Raw genomic sequence first — 13,118 nt, 5'->3', positions numbered from 1 at the left:
GAATTTTTGACACTCCAAAAGTAATTAATTCCACTATTTTCAAATGTCTTATTTGAACAATCTTTTGCCAGATTATTTATTGTACCAAGTGTACTAGTAAGTAGAATAGATAGTTAAGTAGTGGACCAATGGCTTGAAGACGAAATAAATCTATATTTGTAAGGTGTTTTGTGCAGCTTCGGAAGCAAGTACATGGTTGGAACTTTCATTGTATTTGGTTTTCTTGTAAAGAAGTAGCTATAACTGTTTCCTTTAATGTCAAAATCAGACTCCCCTGTGTTGATAATAATCTACCATTGTTATTATTATATTTTACATTGTTATAAAATTAAAGAACTATTACGTTGATAGAACCGTACATCAAATATTCAACAGAAATCTCAATATTGATAATCAAGATGCATAAATCTGGAACAAAGTATATCAAGTTAAAAAAAAGCCGGTGTTTAGAAAATCCAAATACTTCTTGCAAACATGTGAATGATTATTCCAGGATATAAATGGCAAAAAATAACAGCTGTTACATTCTTTCAATAAGTAGCAGAAATAGGTAAAATTGATTTCATTGTCTGCCTAGAAAACAAGCAAAATTGTTTCTGCAAAAGATGCTAAGTTTACAATGCTATGTTGTATAATAAAGATATCGTAAATATATTTTTCAGTTATTTTAGAACACCCCAAAAAAGGGAAAAATGTAAAAAAACAAAATAAAAAAACCCCCAAAAAAATGCATTTACAGGCTTTCTTGCAAGAAATTGCCTTACAGTTTATAGAAAATATAAGCCTACCCCAGCAAAAAATAACTATTCATGTTCATAACAAAAAATCCTACTTTTACCAATGTCCCTTTTAATTTTTTTCAATGATTAATTGAAAATTGTCCTTGCATTTTTTTTAAGTCAAATAATTTTTGTGCGTATATAAATTACCTCAAATTTGTTACATTTAAGTACTGGATATCTTCTACACCATTCATCTCTGTTGCAAACTGATATTATATAAAAAAGAAAATTAAATAATGCAAAAAAAAACCAGATAATTATAAACTGTTGGGCAAATGCAAGACTTTTGTTACAACTAAATTAACTGGGCGTGCTTTAAAATAAACCACCAAAGAGTTTACATTAAAAAAAGATGATATCAGAAGACTTAAAAGAAAAATAAAGATGATACTTTTGAATGTGTCAGACATTAAAGTTGGAAACTTTAAAAAAAAAAATCTTACAAAAACTCCCAAAACTTTTTAGTCTTGGATTGACAATAAATTTTTAATCAAAAGCGAAACATTGTCCTTTTACGAATGTTTTTTAAAAAGTATTTAAGCAAGTCTTAATCATATCAAGATTCGCCAAATGGAAACAACTTAATAGAAATGCAATTATCAAGGATTTCATCAATTTTGTAAATTTCTCAAGAGTTTTCTATTAGTGAAACGATTTAAATCAAATCAAGTTGTTTCTCTTGTGTTTTTAGGATATGATGACAAATTTGTTGCAATATTTATGATATACTACAATATGGTAAAACTACTTACTGCTTGTTCTACTTCTTCTTCATATGCAGCATATTCTAAATGCAGTTTATTTCCATAATTTTGGTTAAAATTTTTCCGAAGTGTAGCCTCAAAAAATAATGACCTACTCTCTAGTTTAGCTGCAAAAGTTATATAAATCATATTTCATATGGGAATCTAATTACAATAATGTAAAATTTTACATTAATTCAAATTTTATTTTCGCAATTTTTTTCGCAGCACAAATATTATTGATTTAGGAATAGTTCAAACTTTCTATAACTGGTGGCATGTCTTCACCAACTTACCACTTGATCGTAATGTGATTAGGACATTTCATTCATTCTTCAAAGATCAATAAGATACAAAAATAAGGCTGCATTTTTTTTCCTCATTGAGTTTGTATTGTTTTGTGCATTTAGTTTTTTGGTGTTTTACCTTTTCTTTTAAGTGGCTGTATCTTAGACTACTTCATATTTGCAGTTTTGTTTATTAGGTCACTTCACATTATTTTCGTGTTTCATAATAAGGATTTGGTAGGTATAAAAGCTTTAACAAGATGTGTTGTGAGTTATTACCCGCTCATTAACGAAACCCCTGCTTTAAATTTTCAGTTAACAGGAAGCTATGATTTGTAGTTCCTGCCAAAAATGGGATTAAAATTTCATACGTGGCTATTATTTGTAAGAAAAAAAATAAGTATTTTTATTAGCAGGGAGTCGAGTGATGGATGTGAAATGCATCATACATTATGGCGTGCTCACATAAAGCTTGATATCGAATTTCAGAAAGTTCTAATTTGTACTTACAGAGAAAAGTATGAAAAATAACTTTTTATGGGATGATCAGAGGTAAACAAGAAAACCCCTTCACCAGAGTGGTATGTGTAGATATAAAGATCACTATATCTGTAATGTTATTTTGTACACAAAAAATAAACAAGTGAGCAACAATACAATACACATGTCAATAATAGTTTCATGGTAACTGTTAAAATGTTTTTCCTCAAACGACACATAAATGTTTTTATTCTAATTACTAAATAGCAGGAAGTTACCTTATTGTGAAACTGTGAAAATATTTTTAAGAGATTTGGCCAAAGCACAATAATATAGAGAAACTAAAGTTGTCAAGTATTATGAAACATTGGTAGAACCAAATAAAAAAAAAAGAAATCCCTACATTTTGAGTGATTATGGATAATAATTCCAACAAGAAAATAAAACAAGATGCTCCTAAAAGCCTAATTTGCTCACCTATCTATTAAAGTTTTCAAAATAATAGACAAAAAGTGAAAATAAGTAAAAAAAATCATTGATTGCTTATCAGTTATTTTGCTTACAGATTCTATCTATCTATTATAGTTTTCCAGATAAAGGGTAAAGGTTATTTAACTCCTATTATATGTTTAAATTGACTCTTTATGCCATGGTTCACTTATTTGAAGATCTAATAGAGATTATCAAATTTTTATATTTTCAATAATCTGTTTTAATTCAATCAAATATTTGTGTGGGTGTGTGGGTGTTGCAGCCTTTAGCTCATTGCCATATTTGGCATGGCCATAGATGCAGCTCTCAGGTGGAATCTGAATTTTGGAATTCCCGTATCGGGCACTTGTTAATTTGCTGTCGACAACAAAGCAGGTGCTGCAGAAATTAGTTAAATTATTTAAACGAAAAGATGCCAAACAAAAGAAATGCCAGGGGATCGCCATCAAGGGCAATTGGAAAGAAGAGGAGGACGACCAGCAGGAAAGAAGGACAGGGAGTGCGGAACGAAGAAATTACTCAAAAGAAGGACGGAGTTGGACGGAAAAGAATGGTCAGGAAAACACAGGAGTTGGGACACGTGGAGACACAAGGACCAGAAGAAAATGCTGAAATATCATCACGTAATGAGTCGGAGGAGGATGCACGGGCATTCCCCTTTTTTAGGCACGAGCCGTCACACACAAATTTTGAAATGGCAAATAATTCCATTGATTTCACTCTGACACAAGAGTCCAGCATTCATGACACAGTAGTGTAACACGTGCCTTTTAAAATTAAAGAAAAGATTTGGGAGGGAAAGTTTATAGAGCTTCATTATCTTTTGAGGTTGACGAGGGCGATTTGAAATTAAAAAGGGGGAAAATCTGCATTGAAAAAAGATCGTCGGGTGTTTATTTGTCCATAAATGAATGGCATTTATGGTTTTTATGAGTGTCTACATTGAGAAATACAGGACACGGGCACAGGAATTGTTAAAATATATGCGCGATATAAGATTAGCGGCAACGAGGTCAGAAAACTGGGCCACACTGACGAGCAATTTAGGCTAAAAATAGAAAAGAATCCAAATTTATCATGAGGAAATATACACGGTGAATATTGGCTATTACACATCATATCTCCCACAGTACAAAACAATGTGTCAGTGCAATCACAGGGTTATAGAACAAATACACAAAATCGTGGTCATTATAACTCGAGAACACATCAACAATCACAGGTAACTATTGGAAGTGTACATATGTCATGTAAATACTATAATAATGGTAATGACTGTCCCTACTTCCCTCGTTGTAGGTTGAAACATGTATGTGAAATATGCAGTGGCAAACACAGAAAGGCCCAAAGTAATAACCGGGCCCAAGGAAGAAGTAACAAAAAGTATTAATTTTTTATTCATTAGGAAATACTCCTGTTAAAGTATCGGTCTTGGAAAATTATTTAGAATTTTACCCACATAACAATGTAGCACATGAAATTATATTTGGTTTCAAATATGGTTTGTCATTAAAATATTTTGGCTCTAGGGAACCAAGGGAGAGTTCCAATTTAAAAAGTGCATTACAGCTACCCAACATTTTTAAAGAAAAATTAATGAAGGAAGTTAAACTTGGTCGCATTGCTGGTCCTTTCAGATACCCGCCTTTTCCCACACTTCAGGTATCACCAATGGGGCTAGTGCCAAAAAAGGATGGGGATTTTAGACTTATTCAACATTTATCCTATCCTGAGAATAATTCAATAAATGATTGTATTGATAAAGATCATTGTTCAGTGCAGTACAGTTCAGTGGACGAAGCAGCATGTTTGATTAATAGACACAAAACATTTGCCCGTTTAAGTCAGTGTGATGTAAAAGCGGCTTTTCGCTTGTTGCCAATTGCCCCGCAGGATTTTGACTTGTTAGGGATAAAATTTCAGGGTGAATATTATCTTAATAAAATGATGCCCTGTGGGAGAAATTTGCAAAAGCTTTGCATTGGATAATACAGCAAAAACGGAAATGATAATATCCTCCATTATTTAGATGATTTTCTTTTTGTCGAGTCGAGCCAAACATCAAAAGTTGGCAATACTTTGAAGATATTCAAAGAGGTATGCGATAAAATAGGTATTCCTCTTGCTAGTGACAAGACTACTTTGCCTACTACATTACTCATTTTTTTGGGTATAGAATTTGATACACAGAATTTAATCATGCGGCTTCCAAATGAAAAACTTGTCAAACTCTCACAAAAAATCAGAGATACCTTAGACAGTTCTAAAATAACTCTTAAAGATATGCAATCTCTTCTTGGGCTCCTGAATTTTGCTTGTAAGGTGGTTGCTCCAGGCCGCACCTTCTGTCGCAGACTCATAGATTCAACAATCGGGGTAAGAAATCATATTACAAAATTCGAGTAAACAAGCAGATGAAAGCAGATTTAGAAGTTTGGTTAAACTTTTTAAAACAATACAATGGTGTCACTGTAATAACCGACAATGTATGGGTTTCACATGAATAACGTAACAAATTAGAGTTGTTCACGGATAGTGCAGGGGGGAGGGGGGGTCCAAAGGTGGGTATGGGATCTATTTTGCAGGTCAGTGGGCCCAAGGCATATGGCCAAAACATTGGGCTGAAACTGGAATCACCAGAGATATGACATTGTTAGAGTTGTTTCCAGTTGTAGCAGCACTTATGTCCTGGGAATCATATTTTGTTAACAAAAAAGTTATTTTTCATGTTGATAATCAGGCGGTTGTTCAAATCATTAATATAAAAACTAGAAAATCAAGTAGAGTTATGACTTTAGTAAGACAAATGGTTTTAATGAACTTAAAAAACAATACGTCAGTTTAGGCAATTTATATCCCTTTAAAACAAAACCAAATTGCTGATTGTCTTTTTCGTTCTCAGCGGGGGAAGTTCAGAAGCCTAGCTCCAGAAGCAGACCAGTGGCCAACAAAATTCCAACACAGATCTGGAACATTTAAATCAGGTGGCGGATTATATTGTCAATCAAGGTGTGTCCAAAAATACACAAAAATCATACAATTTGGCTCTGTCAAAACTTTGTAATTTTAGATCATCTTACAAATTGAAACAGCATTTGCCAGTGCCAGTCAATGATTTGTTAAATTTTATAGCTTTTTTGTCAGTACAAGGTCTTTCTGGGGGTACCATATCATCTTATATATCAGGAGTGTCATACCATCATAAAATACAAGGCATACAGGATACTACAAAATTCTTTATAATTGGCAAGGCATTAGAAGGAATTAAAAGAATTCAAGGAGGGGAACGTAATGACATTAGAGCACCAATTACAGTGCAATTGTTAGCAGATATGATAGGTTGTTAAGATAAAGTATGTAAGAATAAATATGAAGCTGCTTTATTTTCAGCATTTTTTTCAGTTGCCTTCTTTGGTTTGCTAAGGGTAGGGGAAATCACTACTTCAAAAACTCAGTCCGTTATAAATAGCTCCAACTTAACAATTTCTGATATTTTAGTTAAGAAAAAAGTCCTGAAGCTAAGGGTTAGGTGGTCAAAAACTGACCAAAAGGGAAAGTCCGTTACTTTATTGATACCTGAGAACAGAAAAAAACTACTGTCCGATACGACTCATTAACGAATACTTAAAGGTACGACCTACCTGTAACAATAAAGATTTGTTTATTCATTATAATGGTATGCCTTTAACTAGATACCAATTCAGTAGTATACTGGAAAAGGCTTTACATTTTCTTCATATTAGTAAAGGTCATTTTAGGTCACATAGTTTTAGAATTGGGGGAGCCACAGAACTAGTCAGGCAGGGGGTCTCGGAGGAGGTAATTATGAAATTAGGCAGATGGAAATTGCATGCTTATTCTCGCTATATTAGGTTGCAATTTTTCTAATTTCAAAAGGCTAACAAGCTACAAGTTTTCACAGGTCCCAAGATTTTATGGATTGTTGGAAGTTCCCTTGTTCATTGGGCCAACGTAGAGGCGAAGAAATATGGTAGGACCAATCTGGGACTAGAGTCCAAAGGTGTTACAACATACTGGATTGGGCAACCTGGTTTACAGATTAAAGAATTGGACTCCCTACTGGATGCAAAAAGAAAATTTTTACCTTCTCCTAATTTTATTATTATTCACTGTGGAGCTAATGATTTGACAGATTTAGAATTGACAGGGAAGGGTTAAATTGAAAATGTAAAATGTTCTATCCTACGTTACCAGGCTTTATTTAAAAATGTTATTATATTATGGTCTTCAATGGCATTTTGCACCCTTGAATGCGGGTGCAATAATCGAACAGAAGAGAAAAAGAGTGAATTCACTGGTCAAAAACTTTGTAATAGAAAATGGGGGGGAAAGCTATTTTACATGAGAACATTAGGGCAAGTGAAGTGTCTTTATACAGAACAGATGGATCTCATTTATCACAAACTGGAAATCAGGTTTTCTTAAAAAAATTTACAAGGAGGGGTTGAGTCTTTCCTACGCACAACAATTTCAACATTTCCAATGCTTCAATAATGAAAATTTTGTGGAGGTGAGAACCCAAGTCAGATTTGGTAGCTGACTTGGGCTCTCATGTGGCGGTCCAGGGAGACTGGTAGTGATTGGGGGATTATTTTACTCGGCCCTTGCTCTGGGCCTGACAAGTTCTACAATTTGCAGGTTTGTAAAATGTGGTTAGTGGTAACGGTTGGGTCTACAGATGGGTAACTCTGGGACCTCCTCCACCTCATCTTATAGAGGGGAGGCCTACACCTTCCAACAGGTGGGGCACTAATAACTGGAGCATTGGTAATACGAGTGTTTTCCCCGGTCACTCCCCATGGTAGGTGGTGGTGTAACCGTGTTTAACTACCAGGGGTTTTATGACACTCTGTCAACATAGGTCAGTTGATAGCCATTGTGTATAGGTAATCGGTAGTCACCCTGGCGCCTCAACAAAATATTATAGAATACTCTGTAGCCAAAGTAATGCCACAAAGTAAAAATGTATATTCTAGTCATGAAAATGTAAATACAAGTTGGTGTAATAAAATGTATGTGTAATTAGAATGATTGTTTTTGTATAAGTTGTAAAAGTTATAAATGAAAAACAGAGGATGGAACCTCTACACAAATGAGTATAATATACAGAAAGTCTGTAGTATTTTAATTTTGGTATTTGTGAATTACAATTAACAACAGACAAAATGAGACAACTCTAGAACAATTTTTAATCACTTTGTGATTAAAGGAAGGACTTCAACATAGTTTAGAAAATACGTCAACAACTCTTGATCGTTGTTCTTCATCTCATTGTTATTCGTTCAGTATTAATATAGGGTCTTCTTCTATGAGTATTGCAATTAATAGGGCAGAACATTTTTGATTTTTACAACTTTTTTTCTCTTATTGTTTCTGCCAAAAAATTTAAACATGGGTAAAAATTGTCCAAAACAGCAATAACTCCTTTAAGAGATTAGTTAATTGATCTTTTATCAATGTTGACTTATTTGTTGGATTTATTTAGCTAACATATTTTGCTATTTACGAATTCTTTCGATTCTTTATGGTTTCTGCTAAAAGTGCAAAAGAGTAAAAATCATCTTTCATAGGCAATGCTTTCTATAAGGGGTCAACTGACAATTTCGACAAGTTCAACTTGGTGTTTTTATGGTCAATTTAAACTGTTGAAGTTTCTCATTTTCATTAATAGTGTTCAAGATAATAGTCAAAAACCGTGAAATTTTCTAAAACTTGAGGGGCAATTAATCCAAAATGGTTTGTTTGATTTTTCTGAAATTTCAGGATGTTCTACTCTAGGAATAGATTATCGTTGCTGTACTTGGCAAAACGTTTCGGAAGTTTTGGTTCTCAATGCTCTCCAACTTCGTACTTTATTTGGCCTTTTCACTTTTTTGAGTCGAGCTACTCTGATGAGTCTTTTTTGGACAAAATGCCCGACTGGCGTATGAAATGTTAATCCTGGTATTAATGATGAGTTTATATTTAAAGCAGAAACTAGCTGATAATTTTTACCCATGTCAGTTAGGGTCTAAAATGCAGTTCCCCCAATATTTTTCAATATTAGCAATAACTGCCATGATTGTTGATTGATCAAATCTTGGGATATAATTTTCAAATTAAATTCTCTAAGAAACAAATGCATTCAGGTAAAGACTAGTAGCATTTAGCCTAGTAGTTTCAGAGAAGATTTCTGAAAAAACCCAGCTCACTTGCCTTTTAGCACAGGTTAGCTTAAGTTTAAACATATCAAAAAAAATTGTGTTACTTTCATTTTAAAAGTAGAAATTTCATCATGATAATGACAAATATTTTAAAAGAGAGATAAATTGTATGTTATATATATAATGTTCAATTCAATATAATTAACTTTAAGACATCTGATTCATTTATTGATAGCAGATTAATGACAAGCAGAACATATGACATGTATTTTCAGAACAATTATATGTTTTGTACTAAACCAATAAGCTTCTTCAGATAGGACATTTGTTAGCTCACAAGATGACAGTTTGCAGAAAAAAAACATGTCACCCGTAAGCTTCCGTTATTCCAACTGAGCAGATGAGTGTTTCCCCTTATTTCTAAATATATAGAAGCAACAATCTCAAATTTCAATCCACCTACTTTATGGCTGATCATGCTATGAAACCGCTAAGGCAATTTAAGTCTCTTAGTATGTCAAAAATTTATTGGACACCAATACGAACTTTGTAGGAGCTGATCTGACAAAAATTTAGTACAGACAGATTTTCAATGTGATTTTAATATACACGTTCCTCCACAACTCTAAGTGCATTGGGTATGATATGAAAAAACATAATTTCTTAATCATACAAATATAACTTAACTTACACAATGGTGGTCTGCATTCATAAGTATTTGTTTTTAGTATTACACATGTATGATTTGCTTTACACAATGTACAGGTTAACGGCTCTGAAAAATACAGAAACAACATACACACAATTGTAATACGTAAGCAAGCAAAGCAAAACAAAAGATTCTAGTTTTTAAAACATATTCCACTACTTCATGGTATACAATCTCAAAACAAAACTGATTTGGGACAGACGGAGGAACGAAAGGACTAATAGACGAATTTATAGACAGTTCAGTGCCCTCTATTTTTGTAGGCAAGGGATTAAAACCTAATCATGAAATCGTCTCTAATTATCCAAATTGTTCATCATTAAATTTAATTGTTTTCTAGTTTATTTGAGGCATGCTGCATTTGGTGTTATCATTTTGTTTCTGTTAAGACATCTATCTAAGGATATTATTTCTAAAACAGAATTTCCCTTTGCAAAGAAATTGGACTGAATACATTTTTATAACGTTCAGTGGTGTTTCATAACAATCATCAGTGGTGTAAAAAAATGGCAATACATACTAGTACTTGGTCAATCATTTTCAGTTTTGACATAAAATAAGATGATTTATTTTTGCTGAATAAAATAAGTTTTATGGGTTGCAAAAGAGAGATGTAAAAGGTCTCTATAGCGTTTGTACAAGGCAGCTTCTTACCCTGATTTGTTTTTTGGTAGTTGACAAAAGTTTCTCCTGTTACACCGTATGGCTTCTCTAGTACAGTTATATGTGTTATATTATTAGTGACACTGGCAATCTCAATTATTTTACTGTCACTCAAACTTTGGTTAAATACAACCGTATATTGAACAATTGTACTACCAAACCTGCAAGTTAAAAAAAGTTTGAGCAAAATTATACTGATTATAAGTTAGTTAGTTTTATGATATTATGAAAAGTAAAAATATTATCAAACCATTTAGAATACATGTCATGCATACGTACATTTAACAATTTGATAATCAAATAATATACATTACACATCTTTGTTCAATAGATTGATATAGAATCATTGGCAATTTGTATGCTAATCAGAAAGAGATCAAGTTAACATAGATCATTTGGAATGATGTAAAGTTCGACTTTTAAGTTTTTACTCCTTATATTTTACAGGGTTTTCATTTGGTTGGTTGGGTGTATTATTGTTCTTAAATGATTTTTTTTTGATTTTTTAAATTCATTTTGCTCCTATGACCCTGATATATTGGTGGTAACACGTTGCAATTAAGGTTTTTATGTTAAATCTAATATGAGACACTTTCCTGTTTTCATGTGAAGTTTTTAACTTTCGAATTTATGAGCATTTTTAGAGTTGCAAAAAATGCACATATGAAACCAACCTAATTTACATGTTAAAAACCTCACTTGCAAATGTGCAAGTTATTCGTATTTTGAATTGAATGTGCATCTTTGTCATTCCTTGAAGAACATAATGATGCAATTCTACCTTATTATTTATCATGATAAAGTCATATCTTTATACATCATATTCTCTTTGGCTGAAGCTTTGTGCAGATAATATAAATGATAGGTATGCAACTTGGTATTGCTCCAGCAGTTCAAAGTATTACATAGAACAACATACTAAAAAAATGCAAATAACCTTTAATAGCAATGCTTTGTTTAAAGTATGATTTTTAGACAACATATTCGAATACATTATCAATTAATGCCATTATATACATGTAAGAAAAGAGTACTACTTGCTAAATTTGGTATGCATCGCATCTCAATCATTGAGATGTTCATTTTGTTTAATCTATACATAGTACATGCATCACATTTATATCTGATTACACAGTATTTGGTCATGAACAGCATTAATCTTTAAACAATGATGTTGAAGATTATACAAGGATTGAATGATTGAATAATTCATTGGAACATGTCATGTCAGCACATAAAGGTTTCATCACAATGAGAGTCCCTTTTAGATTACAGAGTTAATTACTTACGAAAAGCTAATAACAGTTAATGATAAAAATCCAGGAATATTGCTGTATCTGTAATACAACTGAAAAAAAAGAAACATTCTCCAATTATTTCCGAAATTCAGAAATTCACCACTATCGGAGACTAAATATAAAACATTCGTATCTGGAAAATGATAACCAAATCAATAACACTTGTGATTATGTAATAATATTATTTGATTTGATGTATTTTCGACTTGCTATTTTAGACGGGTTACGTACCGGTAGAGGAGGTTATCGGAAATCTCAAATATGGGTTGATGTAAAATACTTTTTGTATATTGAAAATGTTAGTAAAAATCTACAAGATTGCTACGCCATAGTGAACGCCCCCCCCCCCCCCCCCCCCCCCTTTGCTATACGAATGCGGAATTAAAGTGTGTTTCACAATGTGTCCTTGTAATACGAAAGTGAAAATATAGTAAAATCATAATCTACTATTAAAAAATGGTCAAATCAAAATGAAGGTTCAATATGATCTTCTACACATGATGGCAAACAACCCTACTAAGTATTCGAGTTTTCTGTCAATTGGTCACAGAGGAGCTGCATTCAAAAGGTGTCATTGTCACAATACTCCAAAATATAGTCAAAGTCCCATAACTCGCATAAAGTAGTTATTGTCACAATACTCCAAAATATAAAAGTCCCATAACTCTCATAAAGGTATTATTGTTACAAAATATGGTCAAAGTCCCATAACTTCCATAAAAATGTTAAGATCAAAACGACAGTATCACATGGTCAACTATATATGATAGCAAACAGTCCTACAAAAAAAATGAAAGTTTTCTGTAAAACGGACGCAGAAGAGTTGCGTTGATATGGTGGAATTGTTACAATACCAAAAAATTAACCAGTCCTATAAAAGTCCTGTAAAAATTGTTGAATCTCATTGACGATATAGCACAGTTACTTTAGATCGGGTGTCTTTTTCTGAGCATCCCTTGTGGGTATGTTGCAAACACACTTTTTCGGTTTATAAATATTTTTCAAAGGAGCATTCAAATGCAACAAAAACTTCTTAAACCTGAAATTAGCATACTGAATTATCAAAAATGCATATGTCATTAAGCGTATTTAAAATTTTTCAGAAAAATTCCTTTTAAAATCATGGGCAGATAATTATACTGAATGTGATAAGCCAATTTATGTTGTTTTGATTTTTCAAGAAAATAAGGCCCGTGATCCACTATTGTTTGTTGATATTTCGGAAATATTTATAAAATGCAATTCTCTTATTGAATTTTAGCCAATTTTATCGTTAGAATCCCCCTATGTAACCCATATAACATAATTGTGTTTTCGTGATTTCCTTGTATTTTAACGAAAAAACAAGGTTCTTGACCCCCAGTTTTTATATCAAAATTAGAAAGTTCATTTACCTAGAAGTCTTAAAAAGAAGTTTTAGAAAAATTCATCGTGGAACATTTAGACACCCCAGCTTCCTTGAGTCAACAGACTTAGACAACAAATACTCCTATCAAGTAT

The 13,118-nt window shown here is 32.6% G+C and overlaps 1 protein-coding gene across 43 annotated transcripts in view; it reads right to left on the bottom strand.

Moving 5' to 3' along the window:
• The window catches only part of LOC127730155 (uncharacterized), a 242,776-nt gene that overhangs the window by 191,994 nt on the left and 37,664 nt on the right, over window positions 1–13,118 (bottom strand). For 3 of the 43 annotated variants that reach the window (XM_052238368.1, XM_052238367.1, XM_052238366.1), the window contains exons 18-22: window positions 11,610–11,668; window positions 10,312–10,481; window positions 9,640–9,723; window positions 1,535–1,653; window positions 930–988 (exon numbers count right to left, since the gene is read on the bottom strand). The exons of 37 other annotated variants lie outside the window; for them this stretch is intronic. In XM_052238368.1, coding sequence (XP_052094328.1) covers window positions 930–988; window positions 1,535–1,653; window positions 9,640–9,723; window positions 10,312–10,481; window positions 11,610–11,668 — 491 coding nt within the window. The remainder of the gene's footprint in view (window positions 1–929; window positions 989–1,534; window positions 1,654–9,639; window positions 9,724–10,311; window positions 10,482–11,609; window positions 11,669–13,118) is intronic. 3 more of the 43 variants (XM_052238365.1, XM_052238363.1, XM_052238362.1) reach the window with 3 other exon arrangements.

This window comes from Mytilus californianus, unplaced genomic scaffold (assembly GCF_021869535.1).
Source record: "Mytilus californianus isolate M0D057914Y unplaced genomic scaffold, xbMytCali1.0.p SCAF_2, whole genome shotgun sequence".
Lineage (NCBI taxonomy): Eukaryota > Metazoa > Mollusca > Bivalvia > Mytilida > Mytilidae > Mytilus > Mytilus californianus.
Note: the sequence above shows the minus strand (reverse complement) of the source record. Positions and strands in the feature narration are given on the sequence as shown.